This window comes from Colletotrichum truncatum, assembly GCF_014235925.2.
Source record: "Colletotrichum truncatum strain CMES1059 chromosome Unknown Contig_0007, whole genome shotgun sequence".
Lineage (NCBI taxonomy): Eukaryota > Fungi > Ascomycota > Sordariomycetes > Glomerellales > Glomerellaceae > Colletotrichum > Colletotrichum truncatum.
In genome coordinates this window covers 1,176,390-1,203,410 of record NW_027222404.1, presented here as the reverse complement: position 1 = coordinate 1,203,410, position 27,021 = coordinate 1,176,390, and the positions used below count along the sequence as shown (strand labels likewise).

Below are 27,021 nucleotides of genomic sequence, written 5' to 3'. Positions count from 1 at the left end.
TGGAAGGGCGAGTTGTTGAAACCATTGCCTGATTACATTAGTTGAGGCCCCATTGACACGCTTAGAATCGATGGCTCTAGCTCTATGAACCTTGATTGATGGATTTCTCTTAATAAAGAACTGAATCCAGTTTCTCCCAAGTGGCTGGGTAGTGCCTCTGATGTCTAGGATTCGCTGGGCAAATTCCTTGAGTTGTTGATGTGTTGGCGGCAGCCCTAACGCCGCCTGGATACGCACCCATTCAGCTAAGTGACTTTCCTGTGCTGGAGATAGCTTCTGGAAGCTAGAGAAAGCTACATTTCTTGCCTGTGAACCCTTTAATCGAGACTGGAGGGTTGATGGTGGAATTCCAGCATCATGAGCTGCCTTTCGGACACTCTGCCCACTTGCAACTGCATTGAGAGCTTGATTGACTTCTGTTTCCGTATACTGGCCCATTAAGCGTATAAGAGTAACTATTCAAAGAATTATAATAATCGCTGTAAAAGTGGTGAAGATATTAAAGAATGTTGAAGAGGGTAAAATTCTACATGAGCGATTTATGGGTGTGCGAAATGTGGGGGTGTGCGAGAAGTGGGTGTGCGACGTTACAGCACTTAGGTACAAATGGCTGGTGGATACACGTTTCCAGCCTCGAACCCCAATATTGAATCTAAGACACAACAATGACAGTGTGAGAAGTGCGCAACTGAACGCACCATGACATTGAAGCTTACACTTATTTCTCCTCTGAATGGCTCCCGTGTTCAACTCCAGGATCGAATATCGCATAGCAATCGTGCAGCGGATCAAAATGTCCGGTTGTATCCCATGTCTTCTCCATCTTGGCAACAAGATAACTCTCCGACAATGGCTTTGAACATCGCGGCACTAGCTTCCTATCCGCATCCCAAGGAGCTTTCTCCGCGCTTCCCCGCTTCTGGAAATGAGTACTTGAAGCCCACAAAGTACGGCAAAAAAGAACTATCGATTCTTCTCCTCCCGCCTTTGATCTCTTCTGCCTAAGGTAATATACCTCGCGAGAACCCGTCGGACCAACTCAGCCAGCTTTTAGCTGCCCAAGATTCCACCACCATGAGCGCCAACACGAACCAAGTAGACCCCCTCCAGCATCCGCTGAGAGCCGGAGCCATGGCAATTGGGGCAGGGGTGCAAGGTGAACGTCGAGCTCCTCGCATGAGCCATATGCAAAGCGCCAATGAGGGCCCGGCCGACATCATTGGCAAGGTGTCTGGGGCCGTTCCTGGTGGTAAGCGGGAAGACGATGGCGCGTACTTTACCAACAATGAAGGCATACCTTTTCCCGACCCGTGGGTTTACCTAGTATGATAATCGCTGTGATGAAACTAACATTGTAATTAGTGCGCACAGCAAGACCATCGGTGGTCTTCCGCTTGCAAGCGATGTGTTTCTATTCCAGTAGGTAACTCGGTCAAAGTGGTAGAGTTAGTCTGACTATTGGTGCAGGAAGCAGCAACACTTCAACCGATCCAAGCCCCTTGAACGTATGTTCCAAGACAACTTTTAGGAAGGCCATGATCTGACGATTCCACAGGCATGGTGCACCCCTGCGGCTCCGGGGCTTTTGGCTATTTCGAATGCACCAAGGATGTCGCCGGACTGACGGTAAGGCCATACATTGTCCTCATGTGTTGTCTCGGTTCGAGAACTTGTGCTGACTGTGAGATCAATATTAGAAAGCCGACTTTCTTTCCACAGTCGGCGAGAAGACGCCAGTATTTGTTCGCTTTTCGACTGTCACCTTGGGACGTGAGTTTCCCGATGAGGCTCGTAACCCCCGCGGGTTTGCCATCAAGTTCTACACCATGGAGGGCAACTATGACATTGTTGGACTAAACTTTGTAAGTCAATACAGTAATTGTCATGAAGGATACGGTGTAAAAGTATGCTGACGCACCCAGCCCGTCTTCTTCTGCCGAGACCCTATCCAGGGCCCGGATGTCATCCGCTCGCAGTACCGCAACCCGAAGAACTTCTTCTTCGACTGGGATGCCCTCTTCGACCTGCTTGCCAACACCCCCGAGAGTAACCATGCTGGCCTCATGTTCTTCAGTGATCACGGCACGCCTGTCGGCTGGCGTTTCAACCACGGCTACGGCTGCCACACCTTCAAGTGGGTGAACAAAGAGGGGAAATTCGTGTACATCAAGTACCACTTCCTGGCCAAGCACGGACAGAAGCAGTTTACCGACCCGGAGGCGGTAAAAATGTGCGGTGAGGACCCAGACTATTCCAAGCGGGACCTCTGGGATGCCATCGAAAACGGCGAGGAGATTGAATGGACTGCACACGTGCAGGTCATGCAGCCCCAGGACGCGGACCCCAATTCGCTCGGATTCGACCCCTTTGACGTGACCAAGATCTGGCCGAGAGATCGTTTCCCCATGCAAGAGTTCGGTCGCCTTGTGCTCAACAAGAACCCCGAGAACTTCCACCGCGACGTGGAGCAGGCCGCCTTCTCTCCCGGCAGCATGGTCCCAGGCATCGAGGACTCTCCCGACCCGCTGCTGCAGTTCCGCATGTTCTTCTACCGCGACGCCCAGTACCACCGCATCGGCGTGAATCTGCACCAGATCCCGGTCAACTGTCCCTTCATGGCCAAGTCGTATGCTTCCCTGAACTTTGACGGGCCGATGCGGACGGACGCCAACCACGCCGGTAATAAGCAATACGCGCCCAACAGCTTCACGCACAAGTTCCGACCCGACACGGCCGAGGCGCCGTACGCCGTGAACGACAACATCGTCAGCCGCAAGAGCCATTACTGGCACGAGGGCCAGAAGAACGACTACGACCAGGCGACGCAGCTCTGGAGCAAGGTCATGAATGACAAACAGAGAAAGAACACGGCTTACAATACAGCCAAGTATTTGAAGTTTGTCAAGTACCCCGAGATTCAGGTATGACTTCCTCCGTGATGGCGCTGAAAAATGCACTTACATGATGCAGACAAAGTACCTTGCGCAGCTGTATAATATTGCCGCAGACTACGCTCAGAGTGTCTACGATCTCTTGCCCGACCCGAAGTTTAGTTTCGAGGAAGTCAAGGAGCGCTCTGTGGATGCGCACCTTTGGTACAAGGAAGCGAAATTCAGGCCGAGCGCTGGTTCAAAGTTGGCCGGGTTCCCGCCGTCTTTCCCCGTATACGGCTAATAAGTACTGAAATAAATTGCTTCAGGTAGTCTGAAAACTTAATTTCTATGATAAAAATAATAACTTCATAATATTATCGCGTCGCACCTATCGTGCATAGAATCTCATTGCTTCGAGGGCATTTCCAAGCTCCGACAGGCCACATGGAACACAGCCAGCTTGGTAATATCCTTCATTCCCCTCAACAAACCAATGTTCTCCTTGAAAGCCTCCGTCTCACGGAACTTCATATGCGCCTCGACACTCGGCCAACCAATGAAGGCCACTAGCAGATTACCAGTCTTTCCGGGCTCGCCGGTGACAGGCACGTCGTTCTCCACGCTCCAGCCATAAGCGATGCCCTTGAAATCCGGCGAGGTGTCCAGCGCTTTTGTCTTAAACTCCTCGAGCTGCTTGTTAAGAGGCTCTTTTGCCGCCTCGTCGAGGTCGGCAGGGAAAAAGAGCGTAAGGACCTCGGTTACGGGCGCCTCGGCGAGGATGGTTGGCGGCCAGGGCTTCGTGACGACGTGCTTGATGTAGCCGTCTTGGAAGTCGAGGTATTTGTCCATGTTCTTGGAAACGACTTCATGTTCACTGTGCATGATGAGAATAGGACGACATCCGAGAAAACAGGGAGGTGACTTACGGGACCGTGCGATAGGCGAGGTGAGCCTCTACACTATCCCAGTCGAGGAAAAGCCAGTTCTGGTTCGGGTTCTCAATGGAATGACTCCAGTAAATACGACCAGCACCAGGTTGGCTCGAGGCAGTCTCGAGCATGTGCTTGATATCGGCGCCCTCCGGGGTGTCGGGGTCTGGCCAGGCCACGCCGGGTTTGGAGGCGAAGTAGGCGAACTCTGTGAAGCCCATTTTGACAGGATTTATTCTGGTCTGAAATCAGGAATTACCGCGATCCGCCATTCAAAAGGTTTGCGTTTAGGAATTAGTATTTCTGAGCCGAGGGAAGCAGGTATCGTGATTTTATGTCTTGGTGGCCACTCAAGTGGCCTTATTGTACAACGTTGAGGAGCATGTCGACGTCCAACTTGGTCGGAGATTTTGGACCAATCAGATCAGCTAAATGTGATGACATCATCCCGGCTTGTTCACTCATGTCGACTCATCTACAGTCATGTTAAGTTATGGGGACAGATCTAACTAGAAATGGAAGGTTCCTCTGCATAGTGGAGTTGTCAACCCAAAAATCAATCATGAAAGTAGGTATGCAGCTAGTTTTGAAGACCCTGAATTTAGAGTATTGTTGGCTTAGTCAACTGAGTCAGTCGAAAGCAATTTGGAGTTGAACAAGAAATAAGAACAAGAGACAGATGTGGTATTGCACACTAATGATCTGTCAAAGATGGCTTGGCGATCTTCATTTGATGCGCAGGTAACAATCTGCCAAGCATATCATCTTCTTGCTCCTGGAGGGTGACTCGTGACGAGCAGATCTCTCGGAGGTTTTTCAAGACGATGTGGATTGTCTAGAGTCGAGAGCTTGATGCTAAGCCCAAGACCTAATAACACCTCAGCTTCTGGAAAAGCGCGCATTACTGCTCACAACGGTCTCGACGGGTACGCTTGGCGTCGCAGACATTCGCAATCGAAATATAGGGTCACGTTAACATTTTCCCACGGCAATGCGAAAAGCGAGATTGGATGGAATCTAGACGGACCAATATGTCGGTCATGTATCAATATCATCGCCCATCTCGGCCGACTTGCCGGGCCAAGCACCCCTAACCCTTCCGCTCTTCCGCCTCCCAAGACTCCTGAAGGGGGAAAACAAGAGAAATGGCCTCCTTGAAAATAGCCCCCAAACTACCCCAAGAAGAAGCTTTACTCCAACGATGTCGCACCCTACCGATGATTTTCGACTCTGCAACACACAACATCCCCGACGGCTCTTTCTCATTGGTTCATCAGGTCCCTGAAACCAGACAGAGTGGATACTAAGGGGAACAGGGGGGGGGGGGGGGGACTTGTCGGATCTGAAGCGAAAAAAGAGACAGACAGGTCGGTAGGCAAGAAAAAAAAAAAAGAAGAGTTGAACCCCACCAAGTCGCAGCTCTTTTTTTCGGACGATTATGTCCCAAAGTTGACAGGCTTGTGACCCCGATGTGTCCAGTCACGAGAGAGAGTTGAGTTACTAGTTGTAGGGGTAGGCGGAGGAGTAGGAGGAGGAGGAGGAGGGGATGAGTTAGCGACACGCTAGGGCCAAACAACATCGCGGCTCAAAAACAGGCCGCCAGGGACAACCTTTCCTCATCCAGCACCCCGCTGACAAGCTTTCGAGACCATTCTTGTTGCAAAAGAGGTCTATCGATTGCTAGTTTGTTCACGGTGTGCTCCGTTGCCCTTGCATCGTGCGCATCGCGCGGACTCCTTACTACTAAAGCTGTACAGACCTGGGCCAAAATAGGGCTATTCATCTGTTCCCCCCGGCATCCATCATCCGACCCTGGGAGAGTTTAACTCGTTGCTGACAGGGCGCAGCATCCCATCCATGGTCTCTAGAGAATCAGGAGTAGTCCTTTCCCCTCAACCCTGGGATGGCCGAACAGGGGTACAAGGAGAGGGCGAGACTTAGAAACCGTCTTGCTTGCTTGCTGCCTTTTGGAGTTGACGTGCGCCTGGAGCAAGTTTTGGCGATGTTTAGACTTGGACTGGGGTGCGTATCCCCTGAGGGATCCGCATGCAACACAAAGTTGGACTACGCCCTATGCTTATTTGCCAAGGCACCCGGGTGATGTGATGTTTAAAATGCCATCATGTCTCTCCCTCCGTCTGGTATCGTGGACTCTTGTAGCTTCATCATCTTCCAGTTAATTCATTCGTTCACAAGTCCTTCCGGAAAGGCTCGTTTCGTTCTTCTTTTCTCCCTTTGGGTTCAATTTCGCATTCCAGCTTCTCGCTACTCGACTCTACTTTTTCCACACTTATACTCACTTCCAAAGAGTTTTAATCGTAAAGATGCAGCTCTCTTTCATCGTCCTTGCCGCCAGCGCTGGTGTCGCTATCGCAGGTAAGTAAACCACCCTGAAAGAATGATGGAACCCTCACGACGAAATATCACGGATCGATACTGACACTTCAAAAAGCTCCCCAGCTCGCTCCTCGCCAGAACGCCTGCTTCGTCGTCGGCAACACCGTCCTTCCCCAGGAAGTCTCCGACGCCGTGACCGGCCTTCAGGCCAAGGTCACCTGCGACAACACCAAGAAGACCCTCTCCGGCGTGCCCGACGTCTCGGCCGGCAACGTCAAGTTCTCCTCCATCAACTTCGCCGACGCCAAGGGCCAGACCCCTCTGGCCTTTGCCCTCGACAAGTTCGCGACCACCGAGCCCCTGGCTTCCAACGACCTGACCAAGTTCCAGAACGAGCTTGACGCCTACGTCGCGACCGAGGCCGGCATCCGCTCCGTCGGCGGCAACCTCGCCATCAAGGTGCCCAAGTTCTTCCTGTCCATGCAGGTCCAGCGCATCGCCACGGCCCAGGGCAACCCGCCCAAGGCCGCCGGCCAGCAGGTCGACCACCTGCGCGACAAGGTCCTCAAGAACGCCCCCAAGGAGGACAAGGCTCTGCTCGACCAGGTTACCGCCCTGGCCGCCAAGCTTACTTGAGTGGGAAAAGATATATAATTCAAGGGGGAAGGGGGAAATAGTGTAGTCAAGTAGTGGAAGTAATGTGAAATTGAATCATTATTCAACCGTTCATCTCAACGTTGAAGAGCGGGGGGGGGGAAAAGACGTCAAATGTGCCACCTTTTTCCCCGGGTCGATATTATACAAGACCAGATGAGTGTAATTAAAAAAAAAAAAAAAAAAAAACACCGGCAGGAGAGAGGAGAAGAAGAGCCGTTTCTTTTTTTCTTAAAATCCCGAGCACCGCAACCGTCGCATCGTTTCAAAACGCCGCCATCAAAAGCAGACCCGCAATCGCAAAAGTCGGGCCTCTAACAAAGTGTACAGGGAGTCATGCTGAGCCTCCGGTGTTTTCCTTCCTTTCGTTCGTTCGTTCGGTTTCACGTGTGCAACTGTTACTGCTACTGCTTCTGCAGCTGGTTCGCCAGCGCTTCCTTCTCGCGCACCTCGGCGCCGGAAGCCCTCCACCACACGTCGCCACCCCATCTGATCAGTCGCTCTGCGGCGCCGAGAGGAGTGACGGCGGGGCGGACGTCGAGGTAGAAGACGGGTTCGCCGGTGGGCTCGGGCTCGCCGGAGTAGTAATCGATGACGTATCGGATCTCCTTGGTTGTGCCGCCGACCTTGCGGGAGACGAACCAGTCGTGTCTGTCGAAGGGAGGCTCGGTTCTGTGTTGAATGTCAGCAAGTGAAGTTCTAACAGAAAGACATATAAACTTACTCAAACTTGGAAGGGTAGATCCAGCCCATGACCTGGTGCATGACGGCCTTGGGAGTCATATCCTTCGGCCGTCCCTGGAAGCGGATCAGGGTAGGGGGCTCCTCGGTACCGTCCTTCAACCTCTCCAGAACATCATCAGCGTTGGCCTCGCCACGCTTGCACGCTTGCCAGCCCTTGTACAGTCCCTGGCCGAAGCGCTCCTCCCAGCCAACAATCTCAGCCCAGGCACCCTCGTTCAGGAAGTTGTGGACTGAAACCATGGACTCGACAGCCGTGATGTCGGTGTCTGTGTAGCCCTTACGCAGCAGCGCGTTGTACATTTGCTGAGGCGAGGGGTACTCCCAGTTGCCGTCGCCAGAGCCCTTGGGTATCGTCGAGGGCTCACGCTCTGTAGGCAGAGCCATAGCTTGGTCCTTGGCGGGTGCTTGAGAGATTTCCTTGAACATGTAGTTCAAGGGGTTGAGCTGGGAGAGGAATGATTTGGGCTCGGACTGCTGCTGGTCGTGAGGTACAGGACACGCCGAAGCAGGAGCAGCGGCGGCATGACGTTGATCATGAGGAACAGGGCATGCTGAAGGAGGGGGAGCTGCTGCGGACTGGCGTTGATCGTGAGGAACGGGGCAGGCGGAGGGAGGAGCGGCAGCGGCGGGCTTCGGGTTCGGGTTCAAGCCATCGAGAGTCTTGTTGTGCATCGGACAGCTGGGCTACTCTGGTGTCAGCATCTGTTTATGAGCTCCAAGATGAGGTTAACATACAGGAGGAGATCCAGCTGGGATCGCGCCGCCATGAGGATGCGACGCAGAGGTGGCGCCGAAGTTCGTCGCAGGTGCATCAGCCCAAAACCAACCCATGTTGTACAGTTGGAAAATGAATTAGGTAGAGTAAATAAAGTCAATTATTGTACAAGAAGGGAGTCGACGCGGCGTCAAGGTTCAAGTCGCTGAAGAGGAGAGGTGGGAAAATAAAATAAAAAAAATCCGTCGCGAGGATCGTCGATAAGGAAATCAGGATAAAGAAGCTTCAGTGGGTGGGTTCTCTGTAGTGGTAATCGACGGAACCACAGTGGTCCGCCAAAATTTCCAGCAGTCTCCAATTGCCTGTTTACGCCATCGGATGGACCCGCGACTCACTCTGCGACTCTCCGGGCGTGCACGGAACCAAAAGGAACCACAGAAGGAAAAAAAAAAAAAAAAAAAAAAAAAAAAAAGAGCAAATGTCATTGATTGGCAGGCACATGTTCTCCCGAGAATTCCCCGATCAATTTCCATCAGCGAATCGCTACGTCACCATCCAACGCCAAAGCTCCTTGTCCCGCGATCCTGCGCGACAACTGCACTGCATTACCCGACAAGCGCCAGTGGTTGACCTAACCACCACACATCCCTACTTGATCGCTGATATCATGACACCAACCTCTTCTTCCTCCATCCCTAACTCTCCCTCGAGATGAGACTGGCCTTCGTCTTGGGCCGGTTTTGTCCACGTCCGGGCTTCCGCGGCAGCGCGCATTTTTATTCCACCTTCCGAGCCACCTTTCGTAATACCCAAACTCGACAGATTCCATGGCGGAACCCTCGGTACACGAAATATACGCTACGGGCGGGCGGTGCTGGTGCCGGAGCATTGGGTACGGCTGCATTCTTTGAGCTGTCGCAGCAGGATAATGGGGGAACGGATCAGACGGGCGAGAAGCGTATGCTGGAGGTCAGCAGATCCGAGATAAAGAAGAAAGTCGCCGAGGACGATCGCGGGATATCAAGAGCCTGGCATACGCTGAAACTGGTATTGGACATCTACATATGGGAGCCCATCAACACTGGCCTACGTTTCCTGCATCTGGCTGTCATTTTTGTTCCTGTTCTGCTTGCTGTGCCCATAATCTGGGTCGGCAAACGACAGCCTGATCGCGATAATGAGAGGTCCGGGACGTTAATGTGGTACGGTTTCTTGGTTCAGTCAATGGAATGGGCTGGACCAGCCTTCATCAAGGTAAACCTCGCCAGCCTGTGGAAGTCGATTGCCTGTTCGCTAATGATGAATGAAAGCTTGGCCAATGGGCTGCATCGCGCTCCGACATCTTCCCCAACGAAATGTGCGAAATCATGTCCAAACTCCATTCCAATGCACCGGCGCATTCCATGTTCGACACCAAGCGCATCGTCTCGGCAGCTTTTGATGGTCGCGACTTTGATGAAATCTTTGAGGAGTTCGATGAGAAGCCACTTGGCGTTGGTGCCATTGCTCAGGTGTATAAAGCCAAGCTAAAGGCTGACCTCGCCGCCCCGAGCGACGCCGACATATTCGAAGAGCCCAAGCCCCTACATCGCAAGGTGGCTAAGAATGTTGAAGCAGCACTCAAGAGCACTCCCAAGAGAGTTCCCTCGACGTACGTTGCAGTCAAGGTGCTCCACCCCCGTGTCGAGAGAACCGTCCGAAGAGACTTGCGCATCATGCACTTCTTCGCCTCCGTCCTCAACGCTATCCCCACCATTGAGTGGCTTTCGCTTCCCGATGAAGTTGAGCAATTCGGCGAAATGATGAAATTGCAATTGGATCTGCGAATCGAAGCTGCGAATCTCGCCAAATTCCGCAAAAACTTCAAAGATCGTAGCACTGCCTGGTTCCCGTACCCCTATACCGAGTTTACCACCCGCAATGTTCTTGTCGAGGAGTTCGCTCAGGGTATCCCCCTTGCCGATTTCATGGAAAACGGCGGTGGAGTTTATCAGCACGACATTGCCTCTGAAGGCCTTGACGCCTTCCTACGCATGCTGCTCATTGACAACTTCGTCCACGCTGATCTCCATCCCGGCAACATTATGGTGCGCTTTTACCAATCCGACGAACCCGATCTGAAGTTCCGTAAAAGCCACGATAAGCACCCACAAGAGCAAAATGATGTGACAGAGCAGGTCCTCGCTAGGCTGCGACCGTTCCGCCATAGGAAAGACCCTGCTGCCTGGGACGCGGAGCTTAAGAAGATTGAGCACGAGGGTTTCCGTCCGCAGCTGATTTTCATCGATACAGGCCTGGTGACGGAGCTGAATGAGACGAATCGTAGGAATTTCCTCGATCTCTTCCGCGCTGTTGCCGAGTTTGACGGATACAAGGCGGGCAATCTGATGTGCGAGCGCTGCCGACAACCGGATGACGTGCTCGATAAAGAAATTTTTGCGCTGAAAATGCAACACCTCGTCCTCAACGTCAAGAGTCGGACTCTAGCGCTCGGAAACATCAAGATTGGAGATATTCTGCAAGAGGTTCTGGGTATGGTCCGCGGACACCATGTCAGGCTGGAGGGCGACTTTGTCAACGTCGTCATTAGCATCCTGCTTCTCGAGGGAATCGGAAGAAGTCTGAACCCTGACATGGACCTGCTCAGCAGTTCTCTGCCCATTCTCAGGCAGCTGAGCGCGCAGAGCGGAACGGAGATGGCGAAGCATGGTGACTTTAGCATGCTAGTAGTGTGGATGGGCCTGGAGACGAGACGTTTCTTGCAGGCCAGCATCGAAGATGTGAGTGGACCCCCCTGTCGAAAGAATATCAACGTAACTGACAAATTTCAGGTTGAACGATGCGTCAAATATGATCTCCTTTCACCGAATGTGTAATGTAAACTGTACAATATGGATAGACGAATGCATACAGCGGCGCTCCGGATGTGGCGGTAGAGATAGAACTCGTCTAACAGAGCCTCAATACACGCTGTTTTAATTGTAAAATGCGCGCTACTGGGTCAGCCGAAGGACTTTTATTTTAGCATTTTCAGTATTCCATCGCTGTGTCATGTTGGGAGCACGATCATTGAGGTGGCGTGAACATCAAGACTTATAACAACCCCCGGTGACCTGTATTGCTGGCTGTTCGACGCTTAGTGATGTGATACGTGAACCTCGGTGTGCAAGGCCGGCCCTCCGCAAATATAATCCTCGAACCAAGAGGACCCAACAAATTCCACCCAACGATTTCATCACGTTCATTCCTATCGAAACCACATGTAACCCATCTTCAGCCATCAGCAGAAATCTTCATGTTAGGCCGGGCGTCGCGCAGTTTCTTGACGGTCGCGGGCTGCACAGCCGTATTCTTCAACGCAATCTTATTCAAGAACAACGCGACTCGTCGCTCCGTGAGGTCGTGCAAAGCCAGATTGTAAACAGTGTTAGGCTCGAAGTCGGCGCCGCAGAGAGCAATATGTCGGATCCAGACGCAGCTGTCAACGACAGCCTGGAAGCTCGTCTCTGAAAGACGCGTTGCGCCGTGGATGCTCAAGTATTCGAGGCGCGGACAGGCGGCCACGAGGCGCACGAGACCGGCGTCGGAGATGGGGAGGCGCAGTTCGGGGCTGCCGGCGGTTATCTGGATGACTTGTCTGGTGAACATGGGTCCTTTACGGAGGATCTTGTTGATGTGGGTGCTGCGAGGACATGTCAGATCCATATTGCCAGGGCTTCGGGACGGTAGAAGAAGGGAATACGGGGATGTTGACTTACTCGTCGAATTTGAATAGAGGTCCGAAATCGAAGTATCCCACAGGGGAAATGTAGTCGTCGGCCATGCGGTCTATGAATTCACCGTCAGAGTTCGCGGAGATGACTCTCAGAGCTGGAGGCTCTGTTGAACCGCGCGCAGCTAATGCATCGGGGGAGATTGTGTCCCCAGAAGGATTGGAGACACGGGAGCCTTCCGTGTGGACTTGCTGTTCGGAAGGAGATAGTCGGGCTTGGTTATTAGCTTGTACATGACAGTCTGCTGGCTTATTTGAAGAATGAGCTTGGCCTTTGGTTGACAGAGCCGTCGGGGTGGTCGATGTCTGGGTCTTGCGACGAGCTCGCTTTTTCTTGCTTGAGGAAGATTTGGTGGGGTTCTCAATGTTAGTTTTGGCATCTTCATCGCTTGATTCCTCCTTCAGCTTGGTTCGCTTCGTTTTGGCAGGGGCACTGGTCTTTTCGTTCTGGGACTCTTCCTCAAGTCTCCTGCGCTTGTTCTTGATGGTAGTGCATCTGTTTGTGTCACTGGGCTCTTCCTGTGATCTTGCTTGCTTCGTTGCAAGCTTTAATGGATCAACTTTCTGTGGCATGGCTTCAGCCTTCGGCACTTGGTGCGTCTCTTCTCGGTGCCTCTGCCTCTTTCGTTCTCTTCTGCGTCGTCTTTTAGCCTTTTGCTGAGATTTGTGATCGTCGTTTTGATCTAGCTGAATGTTTTGATTGTGATTCAGACCTGACTTAGCAATCTGCGACACCATGGTGCTTTCAACATTGTTGTGTTTGGGCATTTGCTTATGGCTACCCTCGAGGAAGGCCTTTCTCAAGTGGTACTTTTTGAGATGTGTTTTTGCCATTGATTTCGTAGCCTTGACCTCGTAGATACCGCTGCTGGAAGGATCCTGTGGGCGTCGAGAAAAGCTTGATCAGCCAGTCGTCTAGCTTTTTGCAGATGTTGAGCCCGAGACAACAAACCGTAGTACTCTATCAGTTGCAACTTTTCCACTAGTGGAAAGCATAGCCTGAAGTTTTAGAGATGCTTGTTCTAGGGCTTGCTGTTGCTTTCTCTCCCACGAAATCAGCTGACAAACAAATTAGGCAACTATTTCCTTTCTGACGTGGTCGTGGTCGATTTTCAACTATGGGCGCTGTGCCTTCCTCATATAAAAAATGAGCAACCTTTTGTGGTGGGTCAATGAAGTCGTTGTGACAGGCAAATCTATCTCGAGAGGTTCACATCTTCTCTTGTCAGTATTATATTTGTATGAACTCACACAAAGAAAGCCCCGCCATGAGGGCACAGCATGAAAGGGAAGACAGCGATGGAAAATGCATGATGCCTGGCGACAACAGAAGTAAAGACCACGAAGAGCACCTATCCAGTGATTGATGCTTAAGAGGAAAGGATAGGCTCGTGATTATTTATTCTACCGTTTAACTTCAATGTCAACACCAGGCAGCGGATTTTACTATTGGAGTAACGAATGTTCTTCTCTTATCAAAACGAAAGTTGTGCCACCGATTTCAAGGTAGCTAAATCATTCTTGAAACACATTTATCTATACAATTCAAATGATTCAAGCCTGACGGGAAAATATCAGAGTCTTTTATATTATGTACATTGCGTAAAACCGCATTCTCAATCAACATGGACTAGGCTTAGGTGTGATGTTGTAGAGTGTGCCCCAATCTTCTGGTCTATGACCTGCAACGTCTATACCCTCACAGGCATCTGGTAGGGTAGTGATGGAGTCAGACTTTCCGAGTCAGAGTTTCTTAGACCAACGGCCGCTAAAATGTTCTTCAAGTTACCGCTGGCAAGCCAAAAATACTTCTTGACTAGGAACCATCCCGTGAGCTCTAGTTGGATCAATAATGTGAGACCTTGAAATAGCCATATTGCGGTCTCACAAACATTACAAACTGCCTCAATGTGACCTTAAAACAGGTCAACACCCTATGAAAATCGAAGATCAGCGATCATTTACAAGATCCAGTCCATACTTTATCAGATAGCAACAAAGATTCGAATATTCCTCAAGCCATATACAACTCAACTAACGGGTCTTTCCTCCATGTTCCTCGGTAAAACAGAGTGCCTAACGGACATGTACGCCGTTTTTGAGGCTGTTGGGTGATCGAATTCAAAACATAGTTCCGTTTAGCTGCCCTGCCATGGCCTCTCATCTGACTACTCTGATTTCCGCGACAGCCGTGACCTTCTGACACCTTTCAGCTCGCATGCCAGCCCAACATCTGCACCTTCACCCCTTAGCCGGGTAAGGTTTGACGAATACCAGGCCTTTGGTGTTGTTTCAGACGCGATGGCAGCGCTTAGATTTCCTTTTTCTTCCTTTTCGTGTAATTTCCCCACGGTAGGGGCTGTCATTCGATGATTCCCACGAAACCAGCACTGCGATACCCTCTAGAGGCTTCTAGTCATAGCGTACACTGAGTCTTGTCAATATGGCCAAGCGTCCGTGCGACTTATGCCTGTCAGGTTCTTTGGCATCTTTGACACCGCTCTGACGCTGAGAATAGTGTGAATGCAGGATTTTGCATTAAAAAGAAGTGGCCACCAGCAGCCGTTCAATCAGTACCCTATGCTTCTGACGGGTAGCGCCATGCCAGCGGGTGGGCAGATCGAACGAATTGAAAATCTGATGAGTTGATGGACGCATTGGCCTTGAGATCTAAGCTTTTGTGAAACATTCAAGAACGTCGGCTAAGCCACTAGATGGTTGCAAATTCAAAAGCTCGAGTCGACAGTCTAAGGCACTCACGGTTGCAATGACTAGCAGACACAACTCTCTTCGAAACTTTCCGTGGCCATTGAATCTTGAGTCTACTCAAAGACATCAGGGCCTCGGTATATCATGCTGACATCAACTGTCTGGTTCACCTACGGTGGCGCGGAGAAAAAGATAACATCTTCGACCACCTAAGCCACTAAACGTGACCTAGATACGTGTGAAATAGATAGTTTCTATTCTGGCGGGTTGAGTGTCATTGAGCAAACGGCGACTTCTCTCCTTTGCAACACCCATTTCAAACCGGGCAATTCACATTGCCAAGACATCACATGTGGCGCAGTGACGCAGAGGGTCAGGCTATGAACCGTGCCATTAAATTTGTTATGGGCAACAGTAGCGCCCAGACTGAGCCCGCTATAGGAACTTTCCAAAGAAACATGCGATACAGTTCCAAAACTGGAAGGGGTACCACTTGACATTCGGTCAAAGGCTGTTCGCTGCCGCAAAAGGTAAAGGATTGCCGATGTAAGCCAACCCTGTCAGGGATGTTCCTGGTGGTTTCGTAACGGCCCGAGCCCTGGATCATTGTACACTCCTGTTGGCCAGAGTCTCAGCTGCGTTGCAATGGAGCTTACACTTTCTGCTGTTTAAGCAACTTTGGGTGGCAAGCTTTCCACTGGGCTCACAATTGGCGCTGATGGGCACCGGGTGGGAAAGTATGCGAAGTGGTTTCCATTAAAAGCGTGGCTGCTTACGGATATTTCCGAGATGCTCAGGCTTAGAATGGCTCATGAAGTCTTCACTGATGGGTGAATGATAGAAGATTAAATGAAAGTTGATTGTATCTTGAAGGAAGAGCAGCTTTGCTAATATAATCATGAGAAATGTGAACGCTCTGTATGCCTTGGATTCGTTTCACATGTGTGAACACAATTTTGCAAGGGAACTTTGAGCTTCATGGGGGAGAGATTTCATACATTTCCATGTCAAGAACAACAAACAAGTGACAATACAGTGCGTAGAAAAGTCCTCGAAAGTAGAGCTTGAAAGATCTGTCATAGTTAAAATTGGCCATGTAATACCCAATCAAAACTCCATTCACTCGGGCGGCATTTATACGACTCCACAGAGCAAAGTCGACGGTCACGGTGGAAATTATGGGAAGTTTCAGTAGCATGTAGTACTCAACAACGCTTGCTTCATAATGATTTCTAGTTCACGAGGAATTAAGAGCGAATGCGAATTAGTTCGATTCGATTACATGACCTCCACGAAGTACTCATTCTTCATCATCATCACCGGTATCAGTTTCCAATTCCTTTCCGTGCCCCTTGCCATCTGCCTTCCTCCCTGGTTTTCCAATCTGTAATCCCGCCGCGAAACCCAGCGCGGCCGTTGTACCATCCTAAACCATTCAAGCAGCAGCAGGAGGGGCAGCAGCAGGAGGAGCAGCAGCAGGTGGTTTAGCAGCACCACCAGCAGCAGGGGGAGCGGCAGCGGGGGGCTTGGGAGCCGCAGGAGGCTTAGCAGCAGGCTTGGAGAAGGCGGCAATGGCACCATCCAGAGCCTCAGTAAGCTGACCGGTGCTCTGCTGGGCGATAGGGCGGGCAATAGCGGGAACCTTGCTGAGAAGTGCTTCACTGAGCTGTCCACTGCCAGCCTTTTGCTGCTGAAGGGCATCTGAGACGACTGAGGTGACGCCGAGTTGGTCAAAAACTGGCTTCTTCGCAGTAAGATCGCCGAGAGTAGTCTGAACCTGTCCAACAACACCGTCGGCGGTCTGCTGAAGGCCGAGAGCTCCAATAAGTCCCAGGTTGTTGGCACCCTCGATCATGGATGTGGCTTTTTCAAGGGCGGATTGCGCTCCTTGAGCGCCGTTGAGAACGGCAACAGCTGAGTTGGGGTCGCTTGCGGAAAGGCCCTTTACCGCAGTATCGAGTTTTTCGAGAGAGGTTTGAACCATGCCGAGAGCAGTAGTAATGGTCTTGGCCTGGCGAGAAGCGAGAATCGGCGCCGCGGTAATCGCCCACGCCTGGAGAGCGATCAGAAGGATCTGGAAGATATGCATGTTGGTAGATGGTGAGGTTTTGATTAATTTACTATAGGGCGAAGAACAGACAGATGAGAAGGGGCGTTGGAGGAGGGAAGTGAAAGTGAGATTGAACACTGGAGAAATCGACAACAACTACAAAACTGAATTGGGAAATGGTGTGTGGCTTTTGCACGATTTTATCAATAATCTGAGGTCACTTAGCCAAGGTGGTCCAGCGGCTATTTTCTCCCCCTACTTTCCTCTTTGGGACACACTGGGGCGACAAAGGTTGATTGTAGGATGTGTTTAACGTGCAGCTTCTTTTCTCCTTCGACTTTCCTGTTTTGGGTGGTCAGACGCAATGGGGCTTCTTGACGTTCGGCCTTAGCCGCATGGCAGTCCTTAATGAGGTAGCTTGAAGAGACAGCTGGTCCCGGCTGCGTTCAAAGAGAACGGCATCCACATCCGGCTCCTGACACTTGCCGGTCTTGTTCTACTTTGGGACTTAGGACAGAGGGCAATTAACCATCTGAGTTGTGGATTGCCAACGTTGTGTGGGATGACATGTCAAGTTTGAAGGGTCAACCTTGGCATTGAAGCTGGAAAGGTCACTAGGCCAGACGGATCCCACTCAAAACTACAAAATAACAGCAGCACGAAGAGGATGCCGACAGTTCTACTGGCAACCAATGACCTTGATCCCTTCGGACAAATTTGAGCAACAATGTTGGCTTATGAGTGAGCACGGGCTTTTACCCAACTCAGAAGCCGTTAGCCTTGTGTAGTAACGGTATCAAAGCTGAAACGAGTTTGTCGCGCGGACCAGCCGTGGTTCAGTCGAAGCACAAACAGAGTTGAGATCATGATGAACCAATCGCAAGTCGGATTTTGGCGCTTCGCCCGCTTATTTCAGGAAAAAGCTGGACACGAAATGCCACAAGCTACAGGTGCCAAAAGGACGTGACAGTGATAGCTCGTCGGCAAGAGTATGACGCATGGGAATTCTGTCTTTCTGTCAAACTGGCAGTGATTGCCAAGGTGCCGGGCTCCGGCTCAGGCCTTTCACCCCCTTTTTCTGGTCATTTCGCTATCGCTTTCATGAACCGGCAGTTGCTAAGGGTGTTGGACCTGGTCAACTCATCCCACCTACATGGAACGGTTTATCGGCTTCTGCGGCCGGCCTTCAACAACTAGAACGGCATCCCACCTCTTGCCTGACAAGGTACTTACAAGATGGTTGAACAGAATTATATCTCATCCCATCTTAAGTTGATGTTATTAAATCTCTAACGGTTCTCTAAAGATGCCATTCGTAGAAGGAATTAACATCAAGCGGGGGAGTGGGGAGAAACTTTATTGACCGCGAACGGTTTGTAGATCAGGAGAAGCCTAGCCTATTATAGTATGTGTGGTAGCGGCACAAGCCTTGTTAGATGTCGTAGCCTGAGCCTTCCGTAGATATCGGTTATGCGCTTAATCGTGAATATAAATTGTGCCGAGAAAACGGCGTTTTTGTTTCCCGAAAGGTTCATTTTCATTGGCCCAATCCCCTAAGGCTGTACGAAACATAGCATCAGCAGACTATGTGAGCTACTCCGTCTTACATCTACCTCTGGTAAGAATTCATTCCGGGTTTGAGTCTGACTGTTGAAACTGTCAATTTCATCTTGTTTCTGAACCTAAATTATGACAACGGTGGGATTTATCTGATTTTGAAAGAGAAAAGTTGCGTGGTATCGGCAAGTCCTTACTTACACACTGCAGTTGAGGCGGGTTCATTGACCTTCTCAAGCAACGTTTCGCACCATCACGAGTTTCTTCGGCTGCATCATAAGCGTTAATGATTTCCAGAAAACATTCACAAAAATCTCAAGCTATTTTGCAACCAATTCCAGGAATCATTCCCGAAGTTCAAGTCTGCTGCATGCACTCAGTGAGCTCGATAAATTGATCTCGAATAACCGCACCAAAGGATTTTGGTATTCGTCCAACTTCCGTAATAATGCTGCTCTCTTATACTTTTGTTATAAAAAACCCCGTAACAACGAGTTGTCCAAAGTTATGGCTCCAATTGTTCAGGTGCTCAAGACTACCTGCATTTTAGTTCCCTCCAAAGCGTAGGTTCGTTCATTACCATGGTTTGATTCATAGCATTACTCGCCGTTGACGGTTGCATGGTCGTAAAGATTGCGTTATATCAGCGGTTAGCATTCCTAAAGAACAGACCCATCCACTTAATGGGAGCCGCTGGTCAGACCCTGCAGGCTGTACCAAAATCTACCAATTTGTGGCCTAGGACAGAAACAGGAGTGGGCACCGAGCTCAACGTCAACAATGTGAGAAATGTGTGAAAATCTCCATGGAAATTTCGTTTTGACCAGTTCCAAGATATCTGGTGAAGCGAATCTGAATCATGAAGATCATTTACATGGCACCTACTTCATGGTCCGCTTTGATTTCGAGGCGTCCCACAAGTAATATTGACTCATACAGACACATTCGTCTGATTTCACTGGAATCTCACGCACCAATCGCAACCTGATGGCCTCGCTTATTCCCGCCGGCGCTATCCTGAGTCATCGGCGTCATGGATACGGCAAAACTGAGGATGACTCTGAGTGGCTGAGTTGCCGCGTCTGATTCTTGAATCTAACACATTCTCCTTTCTCATGATGGTGTGATCTTGTATTGCTCAAGGTGCAGGCTTTCACTTGGTATACTCTTACAACAAGTGAATCTGCTTTCTGGTTTGTCCATCTACCTCGGTACCCGCGTTTTCTCATCATGCGTTTTCCGAATCCTATTGCTATGTCTTGAAGAATTCAAGCCTCTCAGCATAAAACTTCGCAGACATTGAAGCTTGATTCAACTTGTGACCCGCGTACGTGGCTTTGCTACACATGGCCAGGTCCCAAAAAATAAGTCAAACACCCCACATCGACCTGTCCACCGGCCCCTTTATTACCTGTACCTGCAACATTATCAGCCATTACAGCACTTCATTCAAAATCTCCAGCCTGGGCTTACATTTCTTGTAATTGTTGAAGAGTGCCGTTATGCATGGGTTTTCCCATATACTTGTGCTGTCGGTTACAGACTTACAGTATCCATCGGGTTACCCACCTTTTGACTACTGACCGTCGTAACGCAGCCCTCTTTCCATTTGACCCAAGCATGCATATCGGACCGCCTCCAGACACCATCAATGTTGTCGGCTTTCTTGTCGGAAGGGTATTGCCCACCTGGGCGAAGCTCAGTGTTGAGCTCACTGCCACATAGTCCAATAGCTGCCCACAGCACATCATTTTCATGGACATCCTTGTGGCCGCCGAATTGTTTTTCATCGTTGCAAGTTATCTCTCCCGTTTCAAGTCTTGCTGGTGGCGTAATAGTCCAAGAGTAAGTTCCACAACCTATATTCCAAGATCCGGACCTGGCGAATGTGAGGCCTTGACGACCATTGTGGCCACCTATGAGAGAATTGCTTAGCGAGAGAACACCAACACTCCGTTTCAAGCAAGCGATACAAAAACGTGTCCTTAAACTCACATTGTCCACTGGCAATGGCTTTGTATGCCTCTGTACAGCTTCTTGGGCACGAACTCTGCTCAAAATCACCGCTTGGTTTCCACTCAAGCCCAATCTTGTAGTCCTTGTACGTTTCTGGAGTCACTGGGGGGGCGCGTTTCCTCAATTTCGAGGGGATCTCGTTCCCCTTGGTGTCTACAACCCAGGTCCGCGCAGCACCTTGTTCTTTGGATACCGCTTGGCAAAACTTCTCGACGATGTTGTGCTTACTGCCATAGAAAATGTCCCATTGGAGGCCTGAATCTCTGCTGTCGTCGCACTTCGCGACAGCCTCCCCAGTGGCTGTAGGTTGAGACTCCCCTGGGACTGTCGGCCACGCGAACGTGCTGGTTGTCTCAGTGATAATTGCTATATTTCCTGTAGTAGAGGTTACGCATCCCGAAGTGGCTGTTGAACATTCAGTGACGCATTGTTCAATTGCCCCTACCTCGCCACAGAAAGCTGTGCATGACTTGGCCCTTGTGCAGGTTGGAGTGGGTGTCGCGGTTGGCCCTTGGGTCTTGCTCACAAGCGATGCAGCACGAATCGTGTTTGAAGGTCCGATATCAATGTTCTCCACGAGAGCATTTATAGCCATGGCAAATATTATGACACCATATTGGTCAATGAGCTCGGCTGGGATGTTCAACAGAGGGGCATAGTCTCTCGCTGCCTCGATGACGATTTGAGCAGCACGACCTGCAGCCTGAGTGAGGTCAAACTGGATGGGAGGCTGGGGTGGTGCCATTGCTCGGAGGTCGCCCAATGGCCCGTTGTCGAGAACTTGTGGCATGACTCCAAGACCTGCGCATATAGCAACATCCCAGCCTCCAGATCGGGCATTTGTTTGTCGGTCAGGGCTCTGACCAGCATTGAAATCTCGACCTTCCTTGCAGCCCCCATCACCAGAGAATATGTGAAGAAGGTCCTGAAATTTCTTTGCGAAATCACCATCAAAAGTGACGATGCGATCTCCTTCCTTGAGGTCTGCAGTTGCGGTGGCAACAAAGGTGACTGCTGGGGTCACGGACCTGGTTAGGTTTCATTAGCCGACGAACTATCAAGTTGATCGAATTCTCATCGGTACGCATTATGAGGCTCTTCAAATATGTGTCAGAAACATACTTACCCGGTAGCACTGGCTACATCTGGAGGCGGTGTTATTGTCATAATAGGCGCCCCGCCCCCAGACATAACAACAGTCCCAGAGCCGGCAATGTTAGAGGCCGAGCCGGCTTCGTCTTGGGGAATGAGCCAGACAGGAGACGGAGCTGTATGCTTCTGCTCCCATGACCACAACAGGATACTCGAAAACACCGTAATCATCACTCCGACCTTTTTGAACGTTTTAGATAGCAGATGGCCAAAGTAACGTTTCTCCAGAGCATTGTCAATATGGGTGGTAGAAGAGCTCAAAGTTTGGTGAACCCTTTGGAAGCATTCATCTTTGACATCTCCGCACTCGTCAAGACTTTTTTGGACCTTATTCTGGAGGCCAGTAGAGAGGACCAGACGAAATCCATTACCCTCAGCCCCCGTCATCCAAAGGCTGTCGCCCTCCAAAGAAGGGATGTTTTTCTGAGACACAAGTCAATGCCCATTGCTCACATGATTTAACTTCCCAATTAGAACTATACACACATCGTTACTCTGATATCGGTCAAGATTACCCAGATCAAAGTTGAAGGATTGCGCCGCTGTCTGGGTGACGATGGCCGGCCAGCTGAAAGCAGCAAGAAGCACGGCGGTGTCCAGAACATTAGTAGGACGCATGCTGAAATGAAATCTGATCTTAGGAATGAAAGAATATTTGTGTCGAAATTGTTGCAGTGAACAGGACTATTGTCAGGAAATGGGCTTGAGGATGAGGAAGTCTGCCCGGAAAGATCTTGGGTCGATGGCTGAATTTGAACAGGAGGGTGATCTATATAAAATTTGACAAGTTCCAGGGTGGTCTTTAATCTTTCCGTGATTGCGACAAGAGGCCGCAGCCCCCAAAGTGATTCAAGACTTGGCTTGGTATAATCCGCTGTGATCTCGACATCGACTCCGAGTCATTGTGGCACTTTTCGTTCGTATGCATCGTATGACTCTGTCTCCCCCAAGTTGCGGCTGTATGTACGCCGTGTGTAATGACAATTCTAACAGTTCGAGGGGGCGAGGTCGATCCCCGTCCTTCCAGAAAGAGGAGCCCGGCTGCTTTGTTTTGGGGACTTGTTGGCGGATTCAAATGGAGCAATTTTCCATTTCACGTACTGACATGTTCATATTCTACCTTAGGGACTGACCGCTATGGGCGAGATTGATTTCCATCGACAAAACCATAAAGTTTGGATTCTTACTTTGACGTCGGTACTTGAACGAATCCCTAAAGCGTGTTACTGCTAAGCCAATCCTTACTTCGAGGCCATGTACCAATCCGATTAGTATGTTTAGCCAGATCTCAAAATGGCTGTGAGATCAACAGTTTCAAGTTCCAATGAAAATTACGAGATCCGGGTAGTCCGGAAGAGAAGACGTCGCGGACACTATTATTTTCAAGGGGTAAAACATCATCTAGGCTAGCATTGGGGGTGGATGATCAGGGACGATTCCGTTGGTTGTGCCGCAAGCAACATTGGGGCCGGCGGCTATAATTGTCAAAAAGCGATATGAAGTACTTTTTGTTCGTTTCTGTGTCTCGTATTTCACCGACTGCTGTCTGTAGTACAATGTCTTGATGGTCACCACGTACAAAAGTCTTGGATTTGGAGGCGGGCCCTCTTTTTGCCCTCGCTTTGAGGCCCCCATTTAGACTCCACTCTGAAGCCAACAGCTGAAGCTCAGAATGCCCTAGGGATGAAATTGGACTTAACAACTGCAAGGACGGTTTGTTGGTCCCCTAATAGTCTTCATTTATCGTATGACCGGTATTTAGACGCCCTGAAATTCCATCACATGTTCGTCCAAGGGATGGTGTGGTTGGGGGCGCCTTACTTCACGTCAAGGGGCCAACATTGATGCCTTTCTAAAAAGTAGTCGTCTTTCTACGATGCAGTCTTCAGCAGATTTTGAAGGCTGTTATGAGTGGTTAGAGAAAAACTGAACTCCCGTTATAAAATGCAACAATTGCGCTGCTTGAAGTTTGTGATGAAGAGAGCAACACTAAGACTTTCCGTTTCTTTACTACATTTACAAGATACTCAGCTCCCAACGACAATAAAATTATCTCAGCGGACTCACGCTGCTTCAAATTCTCAATATAACAGCCATGAAGCTGCCTTCGAGCTTGTTGAAGGTTACGGCGCTGCTGCTTTGTGCATCGGCCTCTGTCAGTGAGTCTAGCCCAGTTGCAAGAAAAACGCAGTCTTTCGTGATTGAGTGCAGATTTCTCATGCCAGTTTATCATTAGTAGTCGTGGCCGATAAACCCTCCGGTTCTTCGAACTTCATCGCCCAACGAGCAAGTGGAATCAAAGGCCCCCCAGGCCGACATACGTGCGGCAGCATCTTCGCTGAATGCGGGCCTTTAACCAAACGAAGTTTGCCTTCTGTAGATGATCAAAGTGTCACACATCAATACTACAATCGCAATGCTCTCATCCGGCGCACCATGGTTTTGCCCGAGGGGGACACCCCTGCCGCAATGGACAAGTTCATGGTCTCTGAGTGTAAGAAATATGTGGCGCGTGGTTGTCCGCAAAAGGAGCTGCAAAGAGGCGAGAACACTGCTAGCCTTGTTACTTGGGACAATAAGAAAGATGGCAAAAGTATCAATGTCGCAGAGCTTATGGGATGTACTGCTCTGGTACTTGTGAGCCGGAAGGGCGCTTTCACAGGACACTATTTCGAGAGCATATCTTTCGACCCTGATGCCGACTCACTTAGCACTTATGGCGATAAGGACACTGCCTTCGACAAATCTGTCATTGAATTAATTAGGAACGGCAACAGCAACAGGAATGCACACCCATCTTTAGCTATGGTGAAGGAAAAGATCGATGACCCGTCTCTGCGGGCGTGGCTCGTCATTCCCTCAGATGGCGCTACGGACGAGCACGGCAATGTAGCACCGGACCCGTACAGAGACGCATGGGAAAAGTTGAAGACCTTTGTGACGAGCGAATTCCCGGGGCTTAAAGAGCCTGGGCGTTGGTTGGAAGTGAAGTATGCTCCACGCCAAGACGAGGAAAAGCTGTACAGGCCTAAGATTTTCGACATTGCTACGGAAGTCACCAAGAGGCCACGAGAGGAGCTTGAAAAAGATGGTCAAATCAATTGGTCGTTGCTGAACCAGAAAGAAATTTCGGATATCACGTCAAAGGCAGAGAAACTGGTCACGTACGACCCGATTAAGAATGGAGCCCGGGGAAAGGTGGTTGTCAAACACCACCCGAACACGGATGGGAAAAACAGGGTGATGGTTTGGGTGGAGTATAGCACGTTATATGCAGACGCCTGGTAATTGGGGGCATGAATCTGCAACATCCCGCCCATGGACCCCAGCCGAGCAAGGAAGATTCTAATAATGGAAAGCCTGCGTTGGTTGGCACATTGGCCCCCGAACACTGTACGACTTCTTAGTCAATCAACATACACTATGCCAACATAAATACCCACCACTGTTCCTAGCTAATAGGGGATAAACTGTGCTCATCTTCCCTCGCTTATCTCTGTTCACTTGCTCATCTCGCACTCTGCAACATTCAATTCCATCGACAACCATCATGCCTTATTCCAACAATAATACGCTATGTAATGAAGCGCAACCAGAGAGAGAAACATTCCATGCTTTCCCACGTCTTCCTACCGAAGTACAGGATTTAATATGGCACTTCGCGCTCGAGGAGCAACCCTCTGCTCACTTCGTCACCCTCGAAAAGGTTGTTCTTGGCAAATTCGGCCCGACTTCTAGTGTCCCAAAACGCTACCAGCGGCTTGTTCCCATACTTGAAATCCTCACTAGAGCGCCTCCGCCCGCAGAGTTAGCGACAGGTGAACATGAGACCTCGACGATGTCATGCGCTCTAAAGCAGACAAGCTTGGCTGCTCGAAAAGCGGCATTCCGACTACAGGAGTCTTGGGTGGCTGGTCAAACCCTCCAGCTCTACGGTGCAAACCGAACCGCACGGAGTGATGCTCTTAATCAGCTAATAGCGGATGAGGACATACTAGGTGGATTGTGGGAGAAGTGGCGAAATGGAAATTCAATCGACCCAAATTCACATGGCGAGTACCCAGCATCATTTATCGTTAACGTCCCTTCCTTGTTGGTAGACAGCACGCAGGACCTGATCATCGTGCGGTATGGTTGGGCAGATGTTGCTGGTGAATTGCGCATGGGTTCTGACTTTCGTCACTGGAGCCCAAATCTGCCTATACAAAAAGCCCCATACATTGCTCTGGAATGGCCCGGTGGCTTTCAAGAGAGCAACTTCAACCTTGGCCCGTTCTTGTTCATGCGCTTCCGGTACGAGGTACTATATGTTCTTGTCAACCCAGATGACCTCAAAGCAAGTGTGTCACTCGAACCAACGACGCCGGAAACAGCAAGGGAACAACGCGAGATTTTGGAAAAGCCGTTCGTGAGGCCTATTGAAAACCAAATCAGCACTATTCCGGAGAAGTTTTGGTACGGGAAGCGGGAATTCTTCGTGATCAGCTGGGAAGACGTTGAGAAGAGGATGATTTCTCGCCCCTCTCGGGCTCTGCACGTAATCATCAAAGAATTGCTTGAGCTTAGGAATGAGGAGGACATATGCCCTGGTTGCGGGGACCCAGGGTGCGAACATAGGCACGAGAACTTCCCTGTGGCATGGAGAATCATGTCATGGCGAGACGCAGAATGATTAATTGAGAAACATGGTTGTAGTCGAACGGAGCTAAAAAAGAAAAGGACTCTCTCTTTTACACGTCTATTAGGGCTTGTGAGAACGTCTCGTATTGAGCATGCTTGGCTCGCTCTAGAACCTGTATCAAGCCTTATTAATTTACTCGCCAGGCCCCATAGTCAACGTCGTATGCTTAAGCACGATATTTTCATCCATGACCCCTGCCATTGCCAGCGCCGGTGGTGATCAATGCGCTCAACTAAAAAGCTCGGCTTATCCTCTCTCAGCAGGATACCTCAGGTACTGAAGTACTACGTAGTGTGTGTATTAGGGCCTTCAGAGCCAATGGTATGTCGCCCGTGTGGCATTCAGCCAATTTCTCGAACACGTCTAATTAACCCGTCTCGTGTCGGCCTGCCTTCGTGATCGATTGAAAAAGATTTCACTTCTCTAATAGGCTGTGGCATCAATGTTGCTAAGAAGAGGCTTGAAAATCGGGACAGGCACTCAACATCCGATTTACATTTGCATCCAGGCTATCGAAGTCATGGTTGCTGATACAGCAGAATCAGAGACAAAAGTTGTGACATCTCATGTGGCAAGGAATTTTGAAAATCCATCGTCATACTGCAATACTCATTATAAAATCCTCCAGGATCTCCCTGTCTATCCTCGATGTCATCAAGCTCGCAGGAACGGACTCAGTTGCAATTGCGAATGTGTTGGTGCTGGGTATGCTTGTAGGACCTTCAAGTTTAGAGTTTACTCATTGGACCTAATTAGGCACTGGGCGATCTCTACTTCCCTTTTAATGAAACCTTGACGTCGCTAAAGGAGCCGATATCCGGGTGACTTCGCT

The 27,021-nt window shown here is 50.1% G+C and overlaps 10 protein-coding genes across 10 annotated transcripts; 5 read left to right on the top strand and 5 right to left on the bottom strand.

The window, feature by feature from the left end:
- Nucleotides 1-1,131: 1,131 nt before the first annotated feature.
- On the top strand, nt 1,132-3,174 carry CTRU02_210735 (catalase; the record flags this gene model as incomplete). Its single annotated transcript, XM_036722019.2, has 7 exons — nt 1,132-1,310; nt 1,363-1,419; nt 1,468-1,505; nt 1,556-1,626; nt 1,698-1,862; nt 1,923-2,921; nt 2,971-3,174. 7 exons carry the CDS (start codon nt 1,132-1,134, stop codon nt 3,172-3,174), a joined length of 1,713 nt encoding a protein of 570 aa, XP_036586391.2.
- A 104-nt stretch (nt 3,175-3,278) lies between these two features.
- Nucleotides 3,279-4,023, bottom strand: CTRU02_210734 (uncharacterized protein; the record flags this gene model as incomplete). Its single annotated transcript, XM_036722020.1, has 2 exons — nt 3,279-3,747; nt 3,800-4,023. The coding sequence occupies 2 exons, from the start codon at nt 4,021-4,023 to the stop codon at nt 3,279-3,281; spliced, it is 693 nt and encodes a 230-aa protein (XP_036586392.1).
- Nucleotides 4,024-6,126: 2,103 nt separating this feature from the next.
- On the top strand, nt 6,127-6,775 carry CTRU02_210733 (uncharacterized protein; the record flags this gene model as incomplete). Its single annotated transcript, XM_036722022.1, has 2 exons — nt 6,127-6,178; nt 6,255-6,775. 2 exons carry the CDS (start codon nt 6,127-6,129, stop codon nt 6,773-6,775), a joined length of 573 nt encoding a protein of 190 aa, XP_036586393.1.
- A 422-nt stretch (nt 6,776-7,197) lies between these two features.
- CTRU02_210732 (cytochrome c/c1 heme lyase) lies at nt 7,198-8,368 on the bottom strand (the record flags this gene model as incomplete). The annotated part of the gene is made up of 3 exons (XM_070205502.1): nt 7,198-7,492; nt 7,524-8,221; nt 8,273-8,368. 3 exons carry the CDS (start codon nt 8,366-8,368, stop codon nt 7,198-7,200), a joined length of 1,089 nt encoding a protein of 362 aa, XP_070060745.1.
- Nucleotides 8,369-8,963: 595 nt separating this feature from the next.
- On the top strand, nt 8,964-11,128 carry CTRU02_210731 (ubiquinone biosynthesis; the record flags this gene model as incomplete). Its single annotated transcript, XM_036722023.1, has 3 exons — nt 8,964-9,506; nt 9,563-11,032; nt 11,084-11,128. 3 exons carry the CDS (start codon nt 8,964-8,966, stop codon nt 11,126-11,128), a joined length of 2,058 nt encoding a protein of 685 aa, XP_036586395.1.
- A 397-nt stretch (nt 11,129-11,525) lies between these two features.
- On the bottom strand, nt 11,526-12,792 carry CTRU02_210730 (uncharacterized protein; the record flags this gene model as incomplete). The annotated part of the gene is made up of 2 exons (XM_036722024.2): nt 11,526-11,934; nt 12,011-12,792. 2 exons carry the CDS (start codon nt 12,790-12,792, stop codon nt 11,526-11,528), a joined length of 1,191 nt encoding a protein of 396 aa, XP_036586396.2.
- Nucleotides 12,793-16,168: 3,376 nt separating this feature from the next.
- CTRU02_210729 (cell wall protein) lies at nt 16,169-16,822 on the bottom strand (the record flags this gene model as incomplete). Its single annotated transcript, XM_036722025.1, has 1 exon — nt 16,169-16,822. One exon carries the CDS (start codon nt 16,820-16,822, stop codon nt 16,169-16,171), a length of 654 nt encoding a protein of 217 aa, XP_036586397.1.
- Nucleotides 16,823-19,876: 3,054 nt separating this feature from the next.
- On the bottom strand, nt 19,877-22,126 carry CTRU02_210728 (uncharacterized protein; the record flags this gene model as incomplete). Its single annotated transcript, XM_070205501.1, has 5 exons — nt 19,877-20,256; nt 20,336-20,633; nt 20,883-21,384; nt 21,483-21,931; nt 21,995-22,126. 5 exons carry the CDS (start codon nt 22,124-22,126, stop codon nt 19,877-19,879), a joined length of 1,761 nt encoding a protein of 586 aa, XP_070060744.1.
- A 1,477-nt stretch (nt 22,127-23,603) lies between these two features.
- Nucleotides 23,604-24,796, top strand: CTRU02_210727 (uncharacterized protein; the record flags this gene model as incomplete). The annotated part of the gene is made up of 2 exons (XM_070205500.1): nt 23,604-23,667; nt 23,889-24,796. 2 exons carry the CDS (start codon nt 23,604-23,606, stop codon nt 24,794-24,796), a joined length of 972 nt encoding a protein of 323 aa, XP_070060743.1.
- A 262-nt stretch (nt 24,797-25,058) lies between these two features.
- CTRU02_210726 (uncharacterized protein) lies at nt 25,059-26,180 on the top strand (the record flags this gene model as incomplete). The annotated part of the gene is made up of 1 exon (XM_036722027.1): nt 25,059-26,180. One exon carries the CDS (start codon nt 25,059-25,061, stop codon nt 26,178-26,180), a length of 1,122 nt encoding a protein of 373 aa, XP_036586399.1.
- Nucleotides 26,181-27,021: the final 841 nt, after the last annotated feature.